General features: G+C 41.4%; 1 protein-coding gene across 1 annotated transcript; it reads left to right on the top strand.

Annotated features, from left to right (window-relative positions):
• Nucleotides 1-8,684: 8,684 nt before the first annotated feature.
• LOC149271447 (dolichyl pyrophosphate Man9GlcNAc2 alpha-1,3-glucosyltransferase-like) lies at nucleotides 8,685-23,939 on the top strand. Its single transcript, XM_089507413.1, has 14 exons — nucleotides 8,685-8,766; nucleotides 12,812-12,896; nucleotides 14,200-14,289; nucleotides 14,709-14,797; nucleotides 15,077-15,159; nucleotides 16,119-16,183; nucleotides 16,326-16,517; nucleotides 18,226-18,361; nucleotides 20,505-20,590; nucleotides 20,681-20,765; nucleotides 21,239-21,309; nucleotides 21,989-22,057; nucleotides 22,701-22,899; nucleotides 23,742-23,939. The coding sequence occupies exons 1-14, from the start codon at nucleotides 8,685-8,687 to the stop codon at nucleotides 23,937-23,939; spliced, it is 1,530 nt and encodes a 509-aa protein (XP_089363539.1).
• Nucleotides 23,940-24,246: the final 307 nt, after the last annotated feature.

Below are 24,246 nucleotides of genomic sequence, written 5' to 3'. Positions count from 1 at the left end.
GACTTGACTTGCCCCCCAGGCCTTAGGCTGCCAGCCCTCCCCTGGCCACAGTCTACGTTTTTATGCCCACGTAGGGCACGGATGGGCATATCCAGCCGCTGGCCCCACGGTGCAGCACCTGTGCGTGTGCGGACCATTAGCCGGGCATTAGCCCAGTGTGCCATATGGCCATTCCTGACTGGCCAACTTGTTTTTACAAACATTTGATTTCTATCAATATGTAAGACATATCATCGTAACATTATATTTAAAGTATCATCGGAAACACCCTTTGCTTGTGTTAACCCTTTTTTTCTTAAATAATTGGATAATTTTACAAAATTTCAAGAACAATACATTTTCTTGGAACATAATAACTAAAATAAACCTAAAAATGTTAGCTTAATGAGTTGCCAGGCATGTAGTTTGGGATCTATTAGCAAAAAAAATATTATAACAGAAAAGGCCAATTTACAGAATAATACAGCATATAGTTTCTTTTTCTTGTACATATTTAATTGATTTTTTATTCATTATTTTTATTTATTTATTATTATTATTTTTTATTTATTGTTTTATATAGCGCCCTCATATTCCGCAGCGCTGTACAATGGGTATTTTTGTTTCCCCCCAGTCCAGATGAAACAACTGTCAGGGAAAGAGTTAAAGTGGTTCCTTTATGTACTTTGAAGGTAGCGGGTATTAACCTCTCAAAGAAAAGAATTGTATTCAGCGGCTGTTCAATGTAGCAGCTACAGATGAACTTCTCTCCTCGTCTGCCGTACTGAACTGGGAACAGACTCTCCGGCTATAAAATGCACTTAACAGTCTATTTAATAGTGGAAAGGTCCTTGAAAATGCAATATCCATGCTAATCTCGCCTTTCCCCAAATCACAGAGGGAAAATAGGTCAGTAACAAAAAAAAGGGCAGAATTTTCTCCTTCTATTTAAAATGTGACATTTATTCTCATTTAAACAACTAAAGTAAACTTCACCTAATTTCATTCAAGATTCGGTAAGCAGGATGAGGGAGAGCGACGCTGGCAGCTGTCAAATTTATGAAGAAGATGACCAAGCTGCGGTAAAGCGATCTCCAGATGTTGCAAAAAAAAAAAAAAAAAAAAAAAGGGTCATTAGTTAAAAATTACCTTAAAAATTAACTAAACTGTGACCTCGCGGATATACGTCAATAGCAAGAAATTCTACTCGACGGGGGCAATGGCGGCTGGTCCTATGGAAGACCTTCTTAAACGGTACTTAGTGACTGATGATCCGCGTGTTAATAATGTTACTTGTGTTTAAAGGACCGGCAGCTCGTTTGAACGCTTCAGTTTATTGATCCCTTTCCGATAACATTAATTGATTACAGCAAATTGGGACGGGAGAATCATTTACGGCTGTTTAAACCCGTGTCCTATACGTGATAGAGACAGGAAATCCTAAAGGGGGACTATAATTTCCCAGATAAACCGCCATTTTTATTTTCTGTTGTCTGCAAGAGCCGCCATCTTGGTGGCCCCCCTCGCCTCTCTAAGGTATTTGTGATAAAAGCCTTACGGAGGGACCTGCGCGGCTGGAAACAATCTCTAGTGCTAGAGGCTCATGTGCCGTCCGCTAAAACAATGCGGGGGGAGAACAGGAAGTGGCTTACAACTTCCTGCTTGGGCTGAGCCCATGGGATTCCAATGCAGTGTGCACTGGGGAGTAATGGGCATACCTGGGAAGTTATTCACCTGGAATCTTCGGGCCATTCTACCCTTTCCCAGGGGTAGGAGGAGCCGTGTTTAGCCACTCCCATAATTTGATGCTATTTGGAAACAGCCACGCCCTTGGTGGTGAGACCCACTTATTGCATGGCTCACCCTGCTCACGTGCATGTTTGGCCCTGCCCCCTCATAAAGCCACTCCCCCAGAAGAGGAAGCGCTCCAGGTAGCCCGACCTGGGATGTTCCCAGGTATAATGATGGAAAATAAAGGAAAATTTGCATGGAAATTTAAAAAAAATATATTTAAGCTAAAATTCTGCCTTAGAATTTTTTTTTTAAAATGGTATGATTTTTACACCCATACCCTAAACATTTGAAACTATTTTACCCTGTGTCCGTAATGTATAAAATATTGCAATAAGGCAAAAAAAATTGCAATATCTTACTCACCCTATGGCATTAAAAGGGTTAAATATTCTAGTGCCGGAAGAAATATATTGTAATTTTTTTTTTTTGCATAATTAAATAAACCTATTATAGAATATTCAACGTTCAACGAAAGCAAAGGATTCCTATTAATGAACACGCAGCTAAATGACTTAATTCATTATATTACAACTGCGCATAAAAATATATATGCTACGTATAAAAATGATAAAAGATGCCGCTAATAAGAGAGGATAATAAGAAGTGTTTCACAAATTTAGTGGTTTATTGAAATAACCTGACTTGGTATTGATTAACAATTACGGGGAAATCACTCGTAAGTACATGATTGGATTTAATTATGGAAATTATCTTGAAGATGAACACAGTAAAACCAGTGACCGCTCAGTAGAAACATAAATAAATTCAATATTTGATAATCTTAAGCTTTTTTCTCCATTAAAAGAATGTTGGTACATAAAGCCTATTCACTAAAGGGAGAGATTTTGTACAATGTAGTATATATATAAGTATATATATATATATATATATATGTGTGTCTGCTTTTTGGGGAAAATAGTAAAATAATTAAAATTTTATATGTTTTTTTTCCTTGGATTATTTTGATAGGATCCATACTGTCCAACTTTTTCAGTTTTTAGGAGGGCCTGAAATCCCCGTGGCCCTTTTTCCTCCCCTGAGGCCCATGACTTTTGAGCTGGTGGACAGTAACATGTAGTTTGAATGGTTTCGGAATGTTTTTTTGTTTTGTTTTTTTACTCTCGATACATTACAATAATTTATAAAATTTCATGAAAACGTGGTTTTGTTTGACGTTAATAAAACATTGTCAAATAATATTAAGCCAGATGAAGTGAATCGCAGTGGGTTACATATCAAGACAGGTGAAATGTGACTGCTGATGACCAAAATGATAATTCACAAATGTATTATTATTATAATTATTTATATATTATTATTATTGTTATTATTATATATATATATATATATATATATATATTATAATTTTTATTATATATTATTGGATATTTTCTTAATTTTACACCCAATTTCCTTGTTGGAAAAATATGATATTAAAGAGAAACATCAGCCCATAAATTGTGCGTTCTTTCAGAGCCATAACTGTCCTAGAGGTCTAAGAGTACCCCAATTAATTTGGAACAATGTACTCTACATTACACTGTACTAAGGATTATTGTGGAATGTAGGCTAGTCTGTGGCCCTCAAGAACCTACTTTGCTGGAAGTCCTCCAAGAATGGAATTTTACCCCATGTATGGTTGGATTTTTTTAAAAAATTCGGATGAAAGTTTTTGTCAAACTCTAGTTATCACCCAACAAGTGAGAGAGATTGGTCGCTGACTAACATGACCAAGTTTGTGGTCTAGCTATGCCAGCTGGCAACCCGCCGCTTTTACAAGTAAAAAATTAAGAAAACATGGTGTTTGAGTATAACTCAAGATAATGTGTAAAGCTGTCTCAGTGCTCAGTGGCCAAGAAGCGTCCCCCGGCAAAAGGCCCAATGCTTAGCTTACACGTTAAAAAGCACTTAACCCGTGTTCTGCCCCCGAGACTACAAATGCCCCAGAGCCAGGCAAGAACTTTACCAGATCAATCGATGCTTTAATGAAGTACAAGCCCTGCCTTGTGTATTGAGAATCTTTATTGAGAGGAAATTTTATGAAATAAATGGGAAAAAAAGAAATGCGTGAGCAGGAAATACAAACAAATAAAATCAAGCTTCCAATTTCAAACTAATAATTTTTTATTTTTTTTTAAATGGTACGTGATGTGAAGTCATGTTTGCAAATTCAAAATGCCTTGGATAGGTGCTCCTAAAATTAAAAACCATCAGCCAACTGCGTAGTAACCTAAATGGGAAATTTCCTCAGACAGTCTGCCACAAAATCAAAATGGCCGCTCACGTGATCTTATTATTTAAAATATTATTATTATTATTATGGTCATATCAATAAATATGCAAGTTTCAATATAGGCTTTGGATAGGTGCTCCTAAAATGAAGAACCATCAACCAACTGCGTAGTAACGTAAATGGGAAATTTCTACGACAGTCTGGTAGAAAATCAAAATGGCCGCTCGCATAATCTTAATTTTTTTTTAATTATTATTATTCAGGTCATATCCATAAATATGCAAGTTTTAAAACAGGCTTTGGATAGGTGCTTCTAAAATTAAGAACCATCAGGCAACTGCATAGTAACCTAAATGGGAAATTTCCTCAGACAGTTTGATAAAAATTCAAAATGGCCGCTCACGTGATCTTAATGTTTATTCGGCACATATATTAAGAAATATGCAAATAATTTTAAACAGGCCACATCAACAAAGTATATCACTAGCCGTTTCCAGGATGCTGCCATTTATATTCCCGATAACCGAGACTATATGACAATGTCGCTCCGCGCTTCTAACATTTCCATGACTCCAATAAGTGAGCGTCCCCCCGTTTTTATTCCGTTATCGCCTGCTCGAGTTTCTTTCTTGCCAGCTGAAGTCAGCAGTGCGGTAAAGATCATTAGTAGAGCAGGAGCGGGTATAACCGTGAAAATATTTCGGAATGCAGGACATGAAAAACTTGGACAACTTCGCAGCAAAACTATTCTCTGAACTTGTATCCGTTACTTTGACTTGGATTTGGAGTCGCGCTTGATCTCTTGGGTGTTTGCGTGAAAAACATTTCTTCTCCAAGACCAATATTAAAGAAGCTTCTAGAAATATTGGGATTCGCCCAGTACGGGCATTGAGTGTCAGCCAAACTGGGGCTATAACCGCTAAGTTCAGAACAGCATGCAATAAATTCCGATGGGCTGGTTGCGATTGCGCCATATGTGCCAAATCCCATATTAAAATAAGGATAAAGTGTCTTAAATTGATACTTAAAAAGGCCAGGAGAAAAAAAAAACATACTTTTTATAGATCTAGAACATTCTTTGGACTTTTAATAGAGGTTGATAAGGTTCTGATGGTCGATGAAACAGAATCACGATTTAACGTGACCGGGATGCCAAGAAAGGCTTTACAGGTACACAAAAATTGGTGAAATCGCCATCATTCCCAGAGTATATGACATCATGAACCAATGGATCAAAATAACCAATCACTTCACATATAGGGTTAATAGTTGATTTGAATCTCTGCTGATGATAACATGCTATAGAAGCGTTAACCATCACCACTGGAATACTATTCCATGCATCTAGTATATTATTACTATTATTATTTATTGATTTATATAAATGTATATAGGTGCCTCCAACACCTGTGCACAAGCAGACATATTCCACAGGATATAGCTTTCTTGTGATTGTATGAGAGCTGCCTTCAGTCTGATATAAAGGCCATCAGAAGTATTTTCTCACCAGTAAATGGCCTCACCCTAAAGCCTTGTATACAAATTAAACACTCACTGTATAGACGAATTGACAAGACCAAAGGGTGTTACATACATCCCAAGTGCCCCGCTTTGGGAGAGACAGTCCTTTCCTCCCCCGTGTGCCTCTTTAGGAGAGACAGTACCTCGTTTAGCCTTAAACCCCTTTGTCCCTCTTTCCACCCCTGATGCTCCTCTCCCCTCCCTATACCCTCTTTTCCTCCCCTGATGCCCCCTCTTTTCTAGGAGGTCAGAATGTTTGCTGGGTATGAGGGGATCGCAGGGTTCTACAGCCCTAAAAGCCCCGATAATGTGTATAGAAACAGCAGGAAATGGCTTTATAAATTAAACGGGGGAAATAAACCCCATTATTCTTCTTCTAAATGCCCCCATCAGTTACACAAATACCCAGCGAGAGGGCACAAAGGAACATAAAAAGTCTGGGGACTTTCTTCACACCTTTAATGAAAGTGTCCCCAATTTAAAATGTGCGGTGTGCGGTTACAGCAGGATTTCCCAATCCCCTGAACCATACAGCTTCCAGTCTATTTTTTCTAACATATTATTCATGCATATGGTACCCGATCATGTAGACCCCAGTACTCATTATATAACTGCACTTATTATACCTCCACTTTATTATACTATAAACGGTAAAGCGCTAAGTATATATCTTACAGAGATACATAATATACATATATATAATCAATTAGCCTTCTAAACTTAAACTTGGATCAGCAAACACAACGTGCCATTGTAACACAGGAGTGATGGGAGTGATAAAGGGCCATTGGAACACAGGAGTGATGGGAGTGATAAAGGGCCATTGGAACACAGGAGTGATGGGAGTGATAAAGGGCCATTGGAACACAGGAGTGATGGGAGTGATAAAGGGCCATTGGAACACAGGAGTGATGGGAGTGATAAAGGGCCATTGGAACAGAGGAGTGATGGAAGTGATAAAGGGCCATTGGAACACAGGAGTGATGGGCGTGATAAAGGGCCATTGGAACACATGAGTGATGGGAGTGATAAAGGGCCATTGGAACCCGGGAGTGATAAAGGGCCATTGGAACAGAAGAGTGATGGGAGTGATAAAGGGCCATTGGAACACAGGAGTCATGGGAGTTATAAAGGGCCATTGGAACGCAGGAGTGATGGGAGTGATAAAGGGCCATTGGAACGCAGGAGTGATGGGAGTGATAAAGGGCCACTGCCCGTCTATGAAGAGATTCAATTGCTGTTTCAAGCTACAATAGTCATTTACAGCATTAACCCCGTATGCTCTGGATTTCTAATTTCATGTTATTTTAATGGACAAAATGTGCTTTTCTTTTAAAAACACAGACATTTATAAGTGACTTTTGAACTGTAGTATACATATATATATATATATATATAATATTAGATCTAAAAAATATCTCCCAATTTCCAAAACATTGAAATCCAACCGAGAACCCAATCAATATACCACATGCTGCATTGTACAATAGTATTAGGTACACTGGTGATGTTGGCACTGACTAAATTTAATTTGGCAAATTAATAATTCCAAATAAAATAGCCTCATGGATTTTGTTTTCGGAAAAAGAGGAAAATACTATAAAACCTACAGAAGTATTTTAATAGCGTTCCAGGAGAGCTGCATTAGCAGCGTAATAAAATATATTAAAGAAGGTAAAATACTCTTTAAAGCCACGGATTACTATAAGAAAACGTGACTCGGAGGAAACCTGCCCCGCTCTACAAGTGACTGCAACTTAAACCCTTTCTGCGCCTGTCTGCTCGCTAATAATTCTGAAGTTTCCCCCCCAAAAAAACCAACAGTATTTTTGCCCTGTGAGGTTGTATCTTGGATCTGATTGAGCAGATCAGCCCCGTTCGGCCCCTTCTAGTCTAGTCCTGCCGTAAAGACTCAATCAGTTGTTGGTCTCGTCTTAGATTCAGGAGCCGTATGCCTATCCCATGCATGTTTAATCCCCTCACTGTATTACCCTCTACCACTTCTGCTGGGAGGCTGTTCCACTTATCTACCACCCCTCCCATTTAAGCCTCCGACCCTAGTTTTAGATTGTGTTCTCCTCCTTCGAAATAAACTTCTCTCCCGTACTTTGTTAAAGTATTTAAATGTTTCCATTCCATCCCCTCTCTCTTCTCGCCACCAAGCCGGATATAACGCAATCTAAAAAACATGTAAATTGGGTTTTTTGAAGACCCAGGTATCCCAGGACTTGAGCAAAGGTGACTTTTGTCCCAAAAACCCCTGTTAGTGGCGGGGTGTTTAAGGCACGACCCGGTTAGGTGAGGGTAATTCAGTAGAGGTTATTAAAGACACAATAAAGTGGTTAATTTTGTTAATCCAGGAGTCCTTACTTTGAACCAAGTCAGCCGACCCCATGCGGGAATCCATCACCTCCTCAAACTAAACTACATTTCATGGAAACCCCTTGATGTGAAATCACTAGAGCGGCCGGAGCGGGTGGACAAGCCCCCCAAACACCCCCGCGTCTTCCCAGATACTAGTGGGCAGTCGGAGCTGGCCGGGGACATGTTTAGGAGACACATGCATGTTTTGGGCCTTTGATGTGAGATCAGGATCCAGCCCTTTGAAATTCTACACTCCATTTTTTTTTTAAAATATTTTGCCGGGAACAGTATCCAGCGAGCCCAGAAACCCTAGAACATGCAAGAGAGGATCTTGGCATCGAGACGTTTAAAGTCTTCAGGGCTGGGGGAGTCTCACACAATATAAACCCCTCCAACACTGAAGGCATTGCTAGCCAACCTTTAATGGGCTGGATGCTGATAAGCAGTGTGAAGCTCCCATCGCCATCTTTAATAAGGGTATTATTTATGTTTAAATATATATTTATTTATTTGTAAATAATATTAATTTATATTTTACGACATTTGTTAATTCTGCATACAACATTGTTGTTTTTTTTAATAGTGCAGGTATGGCCATGGTGGAATCCGGTTGTCCGATGCCCGGTATCTGCTTGTGCTGGTGTCACCATGGTAACGCCTCCGCTAGCCTCAAGCTAGTTGTGAATCTCATCACAGCGCGCCGGCTTTTGAGCGTTGTCGCGCTGATGACGTGTCTCCGAATAGCTGAGCTGTAGTTTGAATTGACTGAGGAAGCGGAGAGTCGGTGGGAGCCATGGAGACCCGCTTGCTTGCAGCCCTGGCCGTGCTGGTGGCCCTCACCGTGCGGTGGGCAGTGTCTCTGGGCCCCTACTCAGGTAATACCCTACCCTGGAGTATACCCTCGCTTATTGCCCCAGCTGGACCAGCAGAGCTGACAATCAAACTTTAAATAATTCTTACTGTGTTTAAAATGAAATACGGTTATTCTTTTATTGAGTTCCAGTAGTGATTTTTTTGTGAATTACAATGAGGCATTAAAATGATGTGACATTTAGGAGGGCAGCAACAGTCACGTCACACTCAGCATTTTGGCTTAGTGTCATGGGCGTTGTACTCCACAGCAGCTGGTTTAGTGCATCAATCCCTTTTATTCTCTAATCCTGAGATGTATTAAAGGATAACCCTTTAATAGCCGGTCACAAAAAAAAAAAAAAGGTGACAGCCAAATAGTTTGAATGTAAAGCATGGCATGTTAGGAGATTTAAAGGTATAATAAATAAAGAACCTGTATTCAAGCAGGGATTTCAGCTATAGCAGCGAGAAAAGCACCAATCGGAATGCTCCGATATTATTAGATTGGAGGAGAATATGAAGGCATCGGTTCCAGGCTGTGTGACACTGGAATATGCCCCATTTGCCACGAGACCTTGAAATTGGGGTAAAAATAAAGCAAGGGGCCACTTCATATAAGCAGGGGGGGGGGGAATAAAGCAGTTTCTCGTTTGCTAATTAGGAATAAACACATTGGCCGTATTTTAAATTATCAGGGACAGTACTATGGCCTACCACAGGTACGGCAACTTGTTTTATTATAGTGAATATCCGGTCCGTATATTTTTTTCCCTCCGCTACTCCTGGACACATTTTGGAGGAGAAAAAAGTATTTTAAGAAAAATTTTTAGTCTGCCTGGTTTTTCATAAAATAGCGAAAGCATCTATGGTGTTTGGTTTTAACAACAAAAAGGCATCTGCAACAAATGTTGCTATAGAAATAAAATAAATGCTGGGGAGCTCACAGAACGCGTGTTTGCCGGTTGTTGGCTTAGTTCACGGCGCTCCCCTGTGCTGGCTCCAAAAAGCAACTAAAAAGTAAGCTTGCTTTCTCACTCACTCTTACACATGCTCTCTCACACTCGTTCTCTCTCTCAATTTCTCCTCTGCCCACTTCCATATCACTGTCTTTTTCCGCAGCTCTGTTTCTTCTCTTGCCTCTCCCGTCTTCTTCCTTCGCTCCCTTGTCCCCAGGATCAGCTCTGTTAACCAGGCGCTTCCGAGCTCTTCCGCAAAAGAGCAGAACCTCCACATGTGCCGCGACACCATCCCTTTTCAGAAGTACTCCAGGGGGGCAGAATATTCCAGATAGAAGCGTTTCTGCGCCTCTCTTTGCCCGCAAATCCGTCTGGAATATTCCGACCTCTTGGAGTACTTCCGCAAAAGGGGCGGAGCCACGGCACGCACTAAGGGGACACCCCCTCCCTCATTCCGTTATTGGGCGATAGGGTGTGCGCTGAGGCCCCGCCCCTGTGCGGAAGGGTTCAGGGAGGCCTGATCAACCGAGCTGATACCAGGGAGCAGCGGACGATGATAGAAGACTGAAGAAAGAGAAGAGGCAAGAGAGAAAGCCGAGTATGGTTCACACTCTGTTTTGCTAATAAAAACCTACAATTTGTTGCATTTTGTTTTTACCCCTGGTTACAAATGGAGGGTTATTAATTCTCCCTCCACGTTGTGAAACCAGCACATCTTTTAAGATGGAGAAAGAATACGTAATATGGTTTAGACGTTGCTACCGGTGACACAAGCTCCCTGAGTAGATTATTGCCCGATAGGACAGAATAAAACCCTTCCTGATTTGGTTTTATCCCCAGATCAGCTTATGTTAGTATCAGATCTGTCCTATTTCGAAGTTAAATGTATCCACATGGCTAATCCACTCGCTGGCGAAGAGTAATTAAAGTAGCAGCCAGATAAAATATTTACACAAAACCAAGCAGGAATTCCATGCGTACCCAGCGAATAACATTCAAAAAAACATAAATATTGGGGATTCTGTCACATTATACGGCCGTATATCGCTTCGCCCGCGGCTACGTCAAAGTGCCCCAAAGTTTGGCGAGTCCGATTTAATTTTTCATGGCTATATTGCTTACTGAGGAGCTGAATCAGAGGCCCGGACTGTATTTTAACCCAAAAAAGACTTTCGAGCAATTTAAAGCCCTCTCTGGACACCATTAATGAGACGCCTGTGTGTCAGGAGGGGGGCTCAATCCTAAGGTTTGGTCAGAACCTGCAAATATGCGCAAAAAATACACAGAAATGGGAGAGCACAACCTAGAAAGCATTAAAGGAATACACATTCAGATTCCAGGGCTGCTGCTAGAATGATCATGCTATAATAATTATAATATTAATCTCATGGCCTTTTAACTTTTAGGGATCTATCCACGTTAGCCCAAAGGTGAAAGTGTTAGGAATGGTTCTCGTTAGGTATTTACCCCCTTTCTGGGTCAGTTCCCCGGGGCACTTGCTTCTTCAAACACTTTGCAAATGTCCTGTACTGGTACACTGTATTGGAAGCTCACAGCTTGGGGGGTATTTTGGAAGGTCATGCGCTGCGACCTAAACTTGAGTTGAGTCCTCCCTGTTTGCATAATACGGGGGGTGATCAGCAAACACTCGGTTCTAAGAGGTATCCGTCTTGGTAAAAAAAAAAAATTATTAAACCTCAAAGTTTAATATTGTTGGCCTAGTAAGTCCATTAAAGTGATTGTTCCACTTCTCTCCATGTTGTGGATTCCAAAGCTTTACAGCCCTTGCTACACAGGACCCGTACCTCTCTTGAAGCTAAATCCACTTTCTCATAATCGCAGCAAAGATTAATGAGATTTGATGGGCCCCCTCCCTAAAGAAGCCATAAGAGACTTAATTGAATTGGAAAAGCATGTCCCGGTGATGACTGGGTGATATGACCAATTATAGTTTGTCGAGTGATCTGTCGTTCCCCTTAGTTTAGCCATATGATTGTACAAGCTTATAAGTGTGTGGGGGGGTGATAACAACCCTCGGCAGATGCCGTTCTGCTGATGGATATTCATTCCTTAAGAAGCTCAATGCGCTGTTTAAAAAAAGACTTCGAATGAAGAGGTTAATCACATTAGTCATGTTTTGGTTACTGGTCAAAGGAACATTTATGTTGGAATCAAACAGGTGCGAGGCCGTGCCATCCGCAGGGGACTTAACTACTGAAAGACGTGCCTGAGTCCGTAACGGCCCTTCTACGGTGTCACACTTTCCACAAATAAATGATATACGGCCGCCGGTTGCCGGCTGAACCACTTCGGATTTCGTCTGCTGACACAGGAGGCCTTGGGAGCTCCGTAAAGGTGACCCCCCCTCATTGTCTAACAGCCAGAGACACCACGTACTCTCTCGAAGGAGCATGTAACAGAATGAGAGCGAGAGCGCTGATGGAATGAGACAGTCACCCAATGGCCACTCTTCCTTGAAAGAAAAGTATAATTGATAACTCAATAATATTGCGTGGTTGCCATTACCTTTGATTGTGTTGTCATGGCAACCTTACTTTCTCGGAATGCAAATATGAAAACAGTTTGGGGACATAATATTTATCTATCTATATATAATGCTACTTCTACCCCCCGAGAATGCACAATTCTTTCTTATTTTAGCCTCTCCATCTGATATATATTATATATATATATTATAATCTTACACTAAACATCAGGGGAAATAATGTTACTGTTTCAAGTACAAAATAATGTATATATATTTTTTTTTTATATAAATTAACAAAAGTGGTTATGAACCCTGTAAAACACATACCTTTTGCGGTGCGACGTTTGCTGGTCACAAGATATGAGATGGAATTATAAATGCTTCATTTGTGTGGATTTGGTACTTTTTGTGAACAATAACTTAGAATAAGGGTGGTTCATAGCTGTTATGAGCATAGCAACCAATAGAATTATTCCTGTTGTTTATTTATTATAGATATTATTATTCTTTTTACAAAACGCGTACACCTGCATTAGTATATATTCATAATGTTGATATAAACATACTTACTATTTATTATTGTTTTAAAAATAAATAATAATTATTATTTCGACATCTTCCTAGGAGCCGGAAAACCACCGCTATTCGGAGACTATGAAGCTCAGAGACACTGGCAAGAAATAACTTTTAACCTACCCGTCGACCAATGGTTTGTAGATTTTACTCACTTTTAACCCTTATTGTAGACGGACGCACCTTGCGGCCTCTTATTATTATTATTATTATTATTAAAGCTTTGCAAAAGCATGTTTTGGTCGCATTAGACCTGATGTTCTCGTCCGGGTAACGCGATGATTATTGGTATCGTGTAGTCCTGGCCAAACTTGCCCGTAACTGGGAGCGGAAATCCTATATATAGGATTTAGTTACGCGTCTGTAATGAACATAGTGAACAGTCGTGTGCAAGCTTCTCAACCCTTGGCAATGAAGACAATAAGGACTTAAAGGTGCTGTTCCACCAACACAATTTAATACTTGTAACCACTATTGCAAACCACACTCCTTAATACTGTTGAATGTCCAAACGTTCCAACAAGTAATTATTTAATCATTTAGTATTTTATAATTTTTATGGGAACACAAATTGATAATTCTTTCATTGGTCCTAAGAGTTTGTTAACTTACACTACCGTTCAAAAGCTTCGGGGGTCACTTAGAAATGTTCTTGTCGAAAGAAAAGCAAATTTTATCCATTAAAATTACATGAAATGGTCAGAAATCCGGCACAGACGGGGTTAATGATGTAAATGACTATTGTAGCTGGAAACGACTGATTTTTAATGGAATCTCTTCATAGGCGTACAGAGGCCCTTTATCACTCCCATCACTCCTAGGTCCCAATGGCCCTTTATCACTCCTAGGTCCCAATGGCCCTTTATCACTCCCATCACTCCTGTGTTCCAATGGCCCTTTATCACTCCCATCACTCCTGTGTTCCAGTGGCCCTTTATCACTCCCATCGCGCCTGTGTTCCAGTGGCCCTTTATCACTCCCATGGCACCTGTGTTCCAATGGCCCTTTATCACTCCCATCACTCCTGTGTTCCAATGGCCCTTTATCACTCCCATCGCTCCTGTGTTCCAATGGCCCTTTATCACTACCATCGCTCCTGGGTTCCAATGGCCCTTTATCACTCCCATCACTCCCCTGTTCCAATGGCCCTTTATCACTTCCATCACTCCTGTGTTCCAGTGGCCCTTTATCACTCCCATCACTCCCCTGTTCCAATGGCCCTTTATCACTCCCATCACTCCTGTGTTCCAATGGCCCTTTATCACTCCCATCACTCCTGTGTTCCAATGGCCCTTTATCACTCCCATCACTCCTGTGTTCCAGCTCAGTGACCCCAAACTTTTCAATGATTGCGTACATTTTATACCGTGACATACAGGCGCCGGTTGTATTATTGCATGATCTCTTATGATTAAAGAAATGTGTGCATTTATTCACAGGTACTTTAATTCTACCAGCAACGACTTGTTGTACTGGGGTCTCGACTACCCACCACTGACTGCATATCACAGCCTCCTGTGCGCCCACGTGTAAGTTTTTTTGTTTCATCCAATAACAACTTTGTGATTGAAAATGATATTTGTATAACATGCTCTATGCAGCCGTTTTTTCAGTATTATGTCAAGTCTAGAATATTAAAATAATATAATAATAATATAAAAATATTTTTGGTAAATGTTTGATCCATGCATCATTAGCACTCTTATCCAGAATATTTTCAGGGTCCAACTCAAAGCTGACCCAGTGTTGTCTATTTTTTAATAGACCCCCAGATCTTTAGATTGACATTTTTTTTTATTTATTTTTTTTAACTTTAATTGGACTCAGGTTTAGCCCAGCTTAGGTCCTGCGTTTGGTGTGAGGAGTAAGGAACCCGGGATTGCATCTTGGGGAAGGCTTGACGAACCGTATATACGTTTCAGTCCTAACTTTATATGTTCTTCCCCAGAGCCCACCTGCTGAATCCGGACTGGGTTGCACTGAACGCCTCCCGCGGGTACGAGAGTCTCCAGCACAAGCTGTTCATGCGTGTAACAGGTATGTGGTCAAATCCTAACTGCGAAGATTCTTGCAAAGGAACAGTTAGGACAAGAAGTCATAATCTAAAAGTAGGGGGGCAGAGGCTTAGTATAACACCAGGAAGTTTTACTTTACTGAGAGGGTGGTAGATAAATGGAACAGCCTCCCAGCAAAAGTGGTAGAGGCTAATACAGTGAGGGTACTAAACATGCATGGGATAGACATACGGCTCCTGAATCTAAGACGAGACCAACGACTGATTAAGGTTTGAAGCTTAATTTTCCTTTTTTTGTACAGTTTTAGTTGCGGACTTGTTGGTTTATATTCCTGCCGTCGTCCTGTACTGCTTGTGTCTGAGAGACGTACCGGCCACAAGGAAGGTGAGCGTTAGACAGACCCTGGAGAAGGCTTCTGAAACCAAAGCTGCTAGGAGGTTGTGGCCCCTGTGATGTGCTGCCCCATTGTACAGCGTTACCGAATTTGATGACGCTATATAAAACAATAAATAATAATTAAGTGCAGAGGGGTACAGCGTGCGCTCTAAGGAATGAACAGCCGATAATATCCCATGATGGTCAGATGGTAGTTCTTGGTAGCGTTCTTGGCCTCGCAGACCTTCTGCCGAGATGCAGAATCCTATTTCTAACATTAGCAGATTCACAGCATCCCCTCAATAACCAGAATGTTCAGTGCTGCTCCCCTTAATTGGACCGTGCCCGGCACATGATAATTAGGTGTTCCCAACAAAAATGATGAATGAGGCAACATTGTACGCAAGGTTCTGTATATTCAGGAGTGACTGATCACCAAGAGTGTCTAATGCTGGACTTAATACGTCGTTAAGAGTACGTCGAACAGCACGTTTAGTGTCTTGCTTATGATAGCAGCGTAGGTAGCTACTGTTTATTAAGGGGTTAAAAGGGGACCCCATAGGGTAACAATTCCCTGATGCATACGAGTTGTGGTAAAATACAATGTGTCTAGTGTCCAGTATAAAATTAAATTATATATATATATATCTATACAATTTGCCCTCCCCGTTTTGCTTCCACGTCACATATTTTTTTAGGACAACCCGATAAAGCCTTGTTTGCGAAGCGCTGAAAACCATAGAGGATTGGTGGGGGGTTTAAAAAAAAAAAGCAGTTCTAGTGCAAAAAAAGTGGGATGTTCCTGCTGGTGACCCCACGTTGCACCACACACAGAAAACATAAACCTGCGACTTTTATGTCCTGCTGGCTCCTCCGGCGTGTCCGTTATTATAAATGACGTTATCCTCGTTCTGCAATTAATCCATAAAAAACAATTTGCCCCTAACTTTTTTATTTTCTCCCCCCAGATCTCGTCACTGTTCTGTATTCTGCTCTATCCTGGCCTGATCCTCATAGATTACGGACACTTCCAGTATCCTTTTTGTTTGTTTGTTGTTTTTTTTACCAGTAATTGCCAATGTTTCCGTGGTTGTGATACATGGCTTAACACGATGCCCCAGGCTGCGTCCCAGACACGGGGTTAGCATGAGTGTTGGGTACGGCCCTTGACGCAGACACACATATAACTCTGTGAGTTTGGGCTTCGCGTCGTGGGCCGTCTTCGCCTTTTCCTTTGGCTCGGACCTCCTGGGATCGGCAGCGTTTTGCTTCGCTTTGAACTACAAGCAAATGGAGCTTTACCACTCGCTGCCGTTCTTCTGCTACCTCCTGGGAAAATGCCTGAGGAAGGGCATGACGGGCAAGGGGTGAGTACCGGCACGCATGCCAATGTACAGCGCCCTCCACAATCCTTTATAATATACAACCTGTATAATGACAGCTGGAGAACAATGTTTTGGGCAACATTTGTGTTTTTTTTACAATTGTGGCCATGTCTTCAAAATGGCAAAACGGAACGTTTTTATTTATTTTTATATTGTTTTTCTTACTATTTTTTCTAGTATTTTAAAGCCCCGCTACATAACAAATATGACGAAATATTAATGATAAATATCACTTCATATCGTTTTTTTTCCAAATCAAATCTTTTGATGAAAGGTGGCCGTGATGTTTATCGGAGATCTAACGCTCTGATCCATTCCAGGAGCTTCCAGGATCCAGCCCTGTGTAATGTGTAGTTAAATTAATGATAGTAATGATTTAGTAAACTCAATGAGATGATCTTTAAGAAATCTCACCAAGTTAACTATACATTATATAGGGCCTCCCACTGATTTCACTATACATTATACAGGGGCCAGCTCACTGATTGAACTATACATTATACAGGGCTTCCTCGCCGATGTAACTATACATTATACAGGGGCCAGCTCACTGATTTAACTATACATTAAAGTGTTTATATACACAAAAGTGGTTAAAACTAATAATACGGTGCCGTTTTCTTGCTGATAATAATACCTGGGGATCTTCTCAATGAGCGGACCGTGAGACGCTTGGAATATTAACCCATTAATAGCCTCATGAAATTTGTTACCCAAATGGCTTTAATACCGGCCCTCGTGGACACCTTGACTTGTCATTATTTAAAGAAACACTTAATCGAGTCACCTGCTTTCAAGCAGGGATGTGAACCACACCGTACTTATATATTACAGCAGTGTAAAATAGGAAGGGGTCCCCTTCAGACTGCGTGACCCGAGAGTCTGCACCCTGAGATTGGGGTAAAGACTCTGAGTGAGACCCTGAGAGTCCCCAGGCGGAGCGAACCGCGAACATGTCAGCTGAAAATCATTCACACTTTCCCTTTGGCCCGTTTGTTCCTAACAGACCGCAGGCCGCAGGACTATCTGCCATCTCTCTATCAATAGCTGTCAGTAGGCAGGAAGAAGTGACCCCCCAGGGAGAGAGGGTAACAGAGCGCAGGGGGTTAATTTATCTGATATGAGAACTTGTATCATCAGGACAGGGTCATTGATCTGCTTTCCGGTTCCCTGTACCCGGAATATATAATAACCAGACTTTACACACATCACACGGTAACGTCTGTCCATCCAGAGTTAGGGATCTTTTCAGCGTTTGTATCATTGAGTGACCCCTTCGCACGGACATTCTTACGCTTCCGCTTGCATTACATTCTATTTTATTTATTACACGCCCCGGGCAGATGCTTTCTACAAAAATCAACTAACCCACATCGAGACGTAATGCTGCAAAAGAGAGGGGGCTCTGCAGAAACATAGAACCTGCCGGCAGATCGGCCCCATTCGGCCCCCGTCTAGTCCGCCCGTTTCTCCTGCTGTAAAGACTCCGACCTAAATCAGTCGTTGGTCTCGTCTTAGATTCAGGAGCCGTATGTCTATCCCATGCATGTTTAATACCCTCACTGTATTACCCTCTACCACGTCTGCTGGGAGGCTGTTCTGCTTATATACTACAGTAAAGTACAGCTGGAAACGATAAATAGTAATTTTTATTCTTCATTTTTAGTTCTTAAAAATGTTTCCTAAACAGGTTGATTTTACTCCTGAAGATCAGCGTCACGGTGCTCTGCTCCTTTGCGCTCTGCTGGATTCCTTTCCTTACAGAGGCAGAACAGATCTTCCAAGTGGTCCGCAGGCTTTTCCCGGTGGGCCGGGGGCTCTTTGAGGTAAGTGAAAGTGTTGCTCTGTTATTTTTCCGCTATCTCGGAATCCCAGTGACCTTTAGGGACTCCTTGCAGACATCCAACGCATGTCTGCCCCGGGGCTGGTAACCGGATCCGCTCTATACAGTAACCACTTTGCCATTTAGCGGTTAACCCCTTAAGTACCAGCCGCTTACCCCAAGCCCCGGCATTCCCCCCCCCCTCCTTCCTTCTCCTCCATAACGGCATTGAGAAGGTTAACGCCTCGCTCGCCAAGATATTAAACATATTGCATCGTTAAAAACCGTAATTCAGTCTTCCATTTTTTTCCGCCGTAACAGATTCCGTAGTAAGTGGCGCTGCCAGAACGGGATCATAAAAGTATCAGCGACAGGCCGGCCCCGCTCGGCCCCGTATTGCGTTACGCTGATTGTTTGCCTTTTTACACTATCATTATCTCATAGAGACGATTCTGCCGCAGATACGCTGCAGCCAAATTGATTTGTAACTTTGCCGCTTTCAAGAAAAAAAAAACAAAACAAAAATAAACTGGCAGGAAACGCGGATTCGTCGCGAGCAATTTTTTTTTAAAGGGAGACTCGCGAGGCGAAGGAGCGGCAGCTGAGAAGTCTTAAGACGTGATGTAAAGCGTTTGAGAATACCTCGCTCCTCCCACCCCGAAATATGTTCTGACCTCGTGTTACACAACATTCTTACAGCCGATCCATCACAACAAAATATATAAATATCTCAGCGATTGGGTCGTTTTATAGGACTGGCCTTTTTTTTTTTTTTTTTAAGCGGTTGGGTGACTTTAGAAGCGACGCGGAAACCAAAATGGCCAACGATAAGAAAGAGTTGGGAGTCCGCGTCAGAAGGCAGGGAGAGTTGGCTTTAAATTACTTAGAATCTGCCGGCAGATCGGCCCCATTCGGCCCCTCCGTCTAGTCGCCCGTTTCTCCTGCTGTAAAGAATCAAAACTTAATCAGTCGTTGGTCTCGTCTTAGATTCAGGAGCCGTATGTCTATCCCATGCATGTTTAAATCCCTTCACTGTTCTTGCTCTAGATTGTAAGCTTTTTGAACAAGCTTACCGTCTTACCTATTGTTGTCGAATTTATTTATTACTTTGTCATGTCCTGTTTACCCATTGTACAGCGCTGCGGAATATGATTGCGCTATATAAAACAATAACTAATAATGTATTTTATTTATACAGCGCCAACAATTCCTGCAGCGCTTCTTACAGTCCCTACATTCAAAGGGTCCGACAGAACTATAACTCACAGAATTGGTATATTATGTAAAGAGGGCCCAACTGTAAGCGGTTTATAAAGGTGCCACCTAAATATAACCAGAGGAAAAAAATTCTGATTTTGCCTCGGTTTCTAATGGGTGTCCAGACCCCTGGCAGTAAAAGGGTTAACCCGGTTTCAGCCTATAGAACTCTGATGTAAGACATGCATGTCATTTATATAAAGAATATTTTTTTTTTTTCCATTCTGAAATAACCATAGAAACAGATGGAATCGTCCTGCTGATTGCTTGATTTTGCCCCAGAACTGCCCTTTTAGCCCCCGTTGTGGGTCCGTGCCGGTTCCGTGCCGCTTGCCCACACAGCTGTGAGCCCAGCAGCTGTGCGAAGGATGAGTTTCACAGGCATGATAGCTGCGGTTACAAATTTAATTTTGAAAGTGATCCTAGCACAACTGTTAATGTCTTTAAAGTTCTTGAGTTATTACCGTTTAACCTGTTCCCTGCCAGAGGGGACGGCCACCCCACCCCCCCCGGCAATGTCAGCAGGTGGAGGTTTTTGAAGGTTACTGGGGGGCTCTGTCCGGTTTAATACTTTGTATCCCGTGGAAAAGTTTCATGGAGAAAATTCCCATCCTGCGCAAAACGTTTTAACCCCTTTGGAATTCAGCATGAGAAATGCACTGCTGAGCCCCTCTGAAATGCAAAGGGTTAATAGGATTTACCGTGGATTTGTTTATTTCTCTCCGTATTTTAATCACGCTGAGTGATTCTAAAAGATACAAAATACACCAAAATAGAGAATAAATAAGAAAAAAAAACATTCATTTACAAGTAATTTGTAATTCTAAATCGATGACATCATTTGAGTAAATATTTGGTTATTTTATATCTTTAAATCTGTCTCGTTGCAGGATAAAGTGGCCAATGTCTGGTGCAGTTTAAGCGTCATTTTCAAGATAAAGAATATTTTATCTGCGGAAACCCAGTTACTATTGAGGTAAGAATTGTATTTAAAGGGACAAAACCACATGGGATCCAAAATGATGTCCTTTGTAAGAAATTATTTCTGTGTTTTTCCTCCCCTTAGCTTTGCCTGCACGCTGCTCAGCCTTATCCCGACGTGTATTAAGTTGACGGCCAGACCTTCTTTCTGGGGATTTAAACTGGCTTTGGTGAGTTAAAACTTCTACGTTTTGACTGATCTGTCTCTGTGCTGTGTGGCTGCTTGGGGTCCCTAGTGCTGGAAAGACCCTTAGAGTTCGTGGTTTGGGTGGGACAAGTTTCTTGATAAACTCATATTAACATAATGCGTATTATGGGGCTGTAACCGGTAAGTCCAGCAGGTCACACACTAGTACTCATTAAAGGGACAGGTTAATGCCACCGGCACCTCCACTAAAGCTTGGGGCCTGGGGCAAATGCATATGGGGGAGGCAGACCTTTCAAGGTACATTGCCTCCTACAGCTAATTTAAATAACGTTCTTTCACGGGTTTTATTTCATGTTGACTTTGTTACAATAATATTTTTATTAATCTTTCTGCCGTCCGTCAGGATTGCATGTATATATATATATTTTATTATTATTATTTTTATTTATTTATTTTTTACAATTCCTAATCTTTTCTTTTTTTTTTGTTTTCTAGGTCAGCTGCTCGTTGTCTTTCTTCCTGTATTCCTTTCAAGTACATGAAAAATCTATCCTCTTGGTGTCTTTGTAAGTAAATGCCTCGTTGGCAGAAATCCTGTTTTTAGGACAAATATTATTGAACCGGTTCTCTAAGACCCTTCGTGGGCTCCATTCAGGAATTAACCGGTCGGAGTTCTGATAAATGAAAATATTAATTCCCGAGGATCTGTGGATTTAGGAGGTTTTCGCAGAAAATAATTCAGACCTTTTAATTCCGTACAGAGCGCAGAAATGTATTATTTATCAATCATTTTCATCACGTGTTATTCAGCGGTCACAGAATGATCACAGAGCATTGTGTTCGTGCCGCAGGGCATGTACCTGGGGTAATGGGGCAAATACATATGGGGGGTCTGCACGATTCCCCCATGCATTTCCAAACAGGCCGACACAAAAATTGCACATTTTGTTTTTTAAAGAGAAAAATACGTCTTCGCGACTCACAGCGTAAACACACATTTTCATTTTTTGTATTTTCCAAATCCCTTTGGATTTCGGATGATTCCAACCCAATTCTTTATGGTCGCAGAAATAACGGCCCAAGGAAGTGGCGGAAAGAAAACTGGAAACAGACAGCACTTTATTTCAATACTGTTTCCCCCATCTTTTTTTAAAAAAAAAAAATCTGCTGGGAGGCTGCTCCCCTTATCTACCACCCTGTTCTAAAGTCAAAGATATTGGATCATTATGTCTGTATATTTTTTAGGCCAGTCTGCTTAATTATTAACGACGTTCCTCTGATGTCTACATGGTTTCTGCTCGTGTCGACATTTAGGTAAGAGTTTTTGACAAGATATATCCCATTAGAGGTTTATTTGGGATTCTGGGCACATTTTTAGTTGCTTCTAATTTTAAAGGGACGGTAACCTGATTATCTAATAAACTTTCTTTTAATAAGCATACAGTGCGTGCAACAGTTAAAAAAGAAAGTAAAAGTGTCTCGGATCCCCGTAAGAGACATCCAGGTTTATTTTTACATAAAGCAAGCGGGACGCTGCCAACGTTTAAAGGGGCCGCGCGGCCATCGAATGCATGAAAGCGGTTACAGCTCCGGATGGCTTTTGCGGAAGCTTCCGTCCCAGCGATAACATTTTGAGGGTCTCTACGCCATATGGAATGGGGGGCAATAATATAGCAAATGAATGATATATATATATCAATGTGCAGGTGCAGTGTGTGTATATATATATATATATATATATATATATATAATTTATAACAATATAGTAGTTTAATGGCGGATCCCCTATATCATTTACTGTCCCTTTTAACACTCTCTACACGGCTTGCATGCGGCATCGTGTGTGTGTGTGTGTGTGTGTGTGTATGTATGTGTGTGTGTGTGTGTGTATATATATATATATATATATATATATATATGGTGAATTTGTCTCTCGATGTTCTGTTTTTCTCCGCAGCATGCTACCTCTTCTGATAAAAGACGGCTTGTTAATGTCGTACGTCATCACGACGCTGGCGTTCCTTCTGGCTTGCGGGACGTTCCTGTCGATCTACGAAAAGACCTCGGAGGACGCGCTAAAACTGAAGCCATTCTGTGTTTCTGTGAGGCGGTATCTGCCCTGGTTTCAAATTCCAGGAACCTTAATCAGGCTGTCGGTACGTATCGTACAGATCGTAACGTTTTGTGGTTTGGTTCATGTGTGGATAGCACCATGTTTAGTACCCATGTCATTTTCACCCCCCCAAGCCCTCTGTTGGAAGGCTGTTCTGTGCAACTACAACGCAAACGAAACTCATTCTGCCCCCGTTGAGCAGGGACCCGATGTGTTGACCGTCGATCCGTATATACTTTTGGAGACGGTGAAACGCCTGTTGCTTTTGGCCGAGTGCTTTAGCCCGGCTTTCACACCTCACAGCGGTCTTTAAGATCAAGTGATCCTGCAAGAGAAGATGGCTTCACTAAATCATCTTGGCCCTCAACTGCTTCTTGGACAATGTGTGAAATGCTCAGCGGTCATTGGAGAAAACACATGAGGGGCTAAATCTGCCTCCCGAGCGCTATATATTTAAATCAAAAGTATGTGTCATGTAAATACTGGGGAGTTAACCCACCGAGTCCATAGGAACACAGAACCTGCCGGCAGGTCGGCCCCATTCGGCCCCCGTCTAGTTGCCCGTTTCTCCTGCTGTAAAGACTCAAACCTTAATCAGTCGCTGGTCTCGTCTTAGATTCAGGATCCGTATGTCTATCCCATGCATGTTTAATTCCCTCACTGTATTACCCTCTACCGCTTCTGCTGGGAGGCTGTTCCACTTAAGTACTACCTTCTCAATAAAGTAAAACTTCCTTCTATTCCATCTGACCCTCTAGTTTTAGAATGTTTGTTTTTTATTCTCACATTTTACTCGATAGTAACATTGAGCCTTGTCGATTCTTTCACCATAATGTGTTTGAGATCCCCCAATGTCTGACGCTGCGTCCTCCTCTCTCCCCGCAGTTTCTTGCGTCCCTATTGGTGATGTCCGTTCTGACCTTCGCAAGCGCCGTCTTAGCTCCGCCTCCGAGGCTCCCGGACCTATTTCCTGTTCTGGTCTCCGCGGTTTCCTGTGCACACTTCCTGATATTTTTGTTGTATTTCAACATCATTCACCTCTGGGACGACAACCACGACAGGAACAAGAAAAAAATATCTTAATTTCTTTTTTTTTATTGTTGTTCTGTTTCTTTTAATTCCGTATTTTATTTTTGTACTGTGCTGAATAATTGACATTGAATTATATGTGCATTTTTATTACAACGAAGGTGTAATATTTTGATACAGAAATTTGTGGATTTTTGGAATTCTAATCAATTAAAAGCTTTTTTTTTTATTATTACAATTTTTTATATGATTCCAATATGGATGCCGTTTCATTGGAATTTGGGAATAACAACTTTCAGAAGAACTGACAATTTAAGTGACAATTTTTACATTTTACTGATATCTATCTATATATATATAT

Source organism: Sceloporus occidentalis, unplaced genomic scaffold, assembly GCF_023333645.1.
Source record: "Sceloporus occidentalis isolate IW3139 unplaced genomic scaffold, rSceOcc1.0.p SCAF_512, whole genome shotgun sequence".
In the NCBI taxonomy this organism is placed as follows: domain Eukaryota; kingdom Metazoa; phylum Chordata; class Lepidosauria; order Squamata; family Phrynosomatidae; genus Sceloporus; species Sceloporus occidentalis.
This window is presented reverse-complemented; position numbering and strand designations above follow the sequence as displayed.

Excerpts from the sequence above, each read along its gene's own strand:
- LOC149271447 (XM_089507413.1), top strand. The coding sequence starts at position 8,685 with ATGGAGACCCGCTTGCTTGCAGCCCTGGCCGTGCTGGTGGCCCTCACC. Across the intron at positions 16,518-18,225 it reads AAGGGCATGACGGGCAAGGG|GTTGATTTTACTCCTGAAGA; the intron begins GTGAGTACCGGC and ends TTTCCTAAACAG. Across the intron at positions 20,766-21,238 it reads GGGGATTTAAACTGGCTTTG|GTCAGCTGCTCGTTGTCTTT; the intron begins GTGAGTTAAAAC and ends TTTGTTTTCTAG.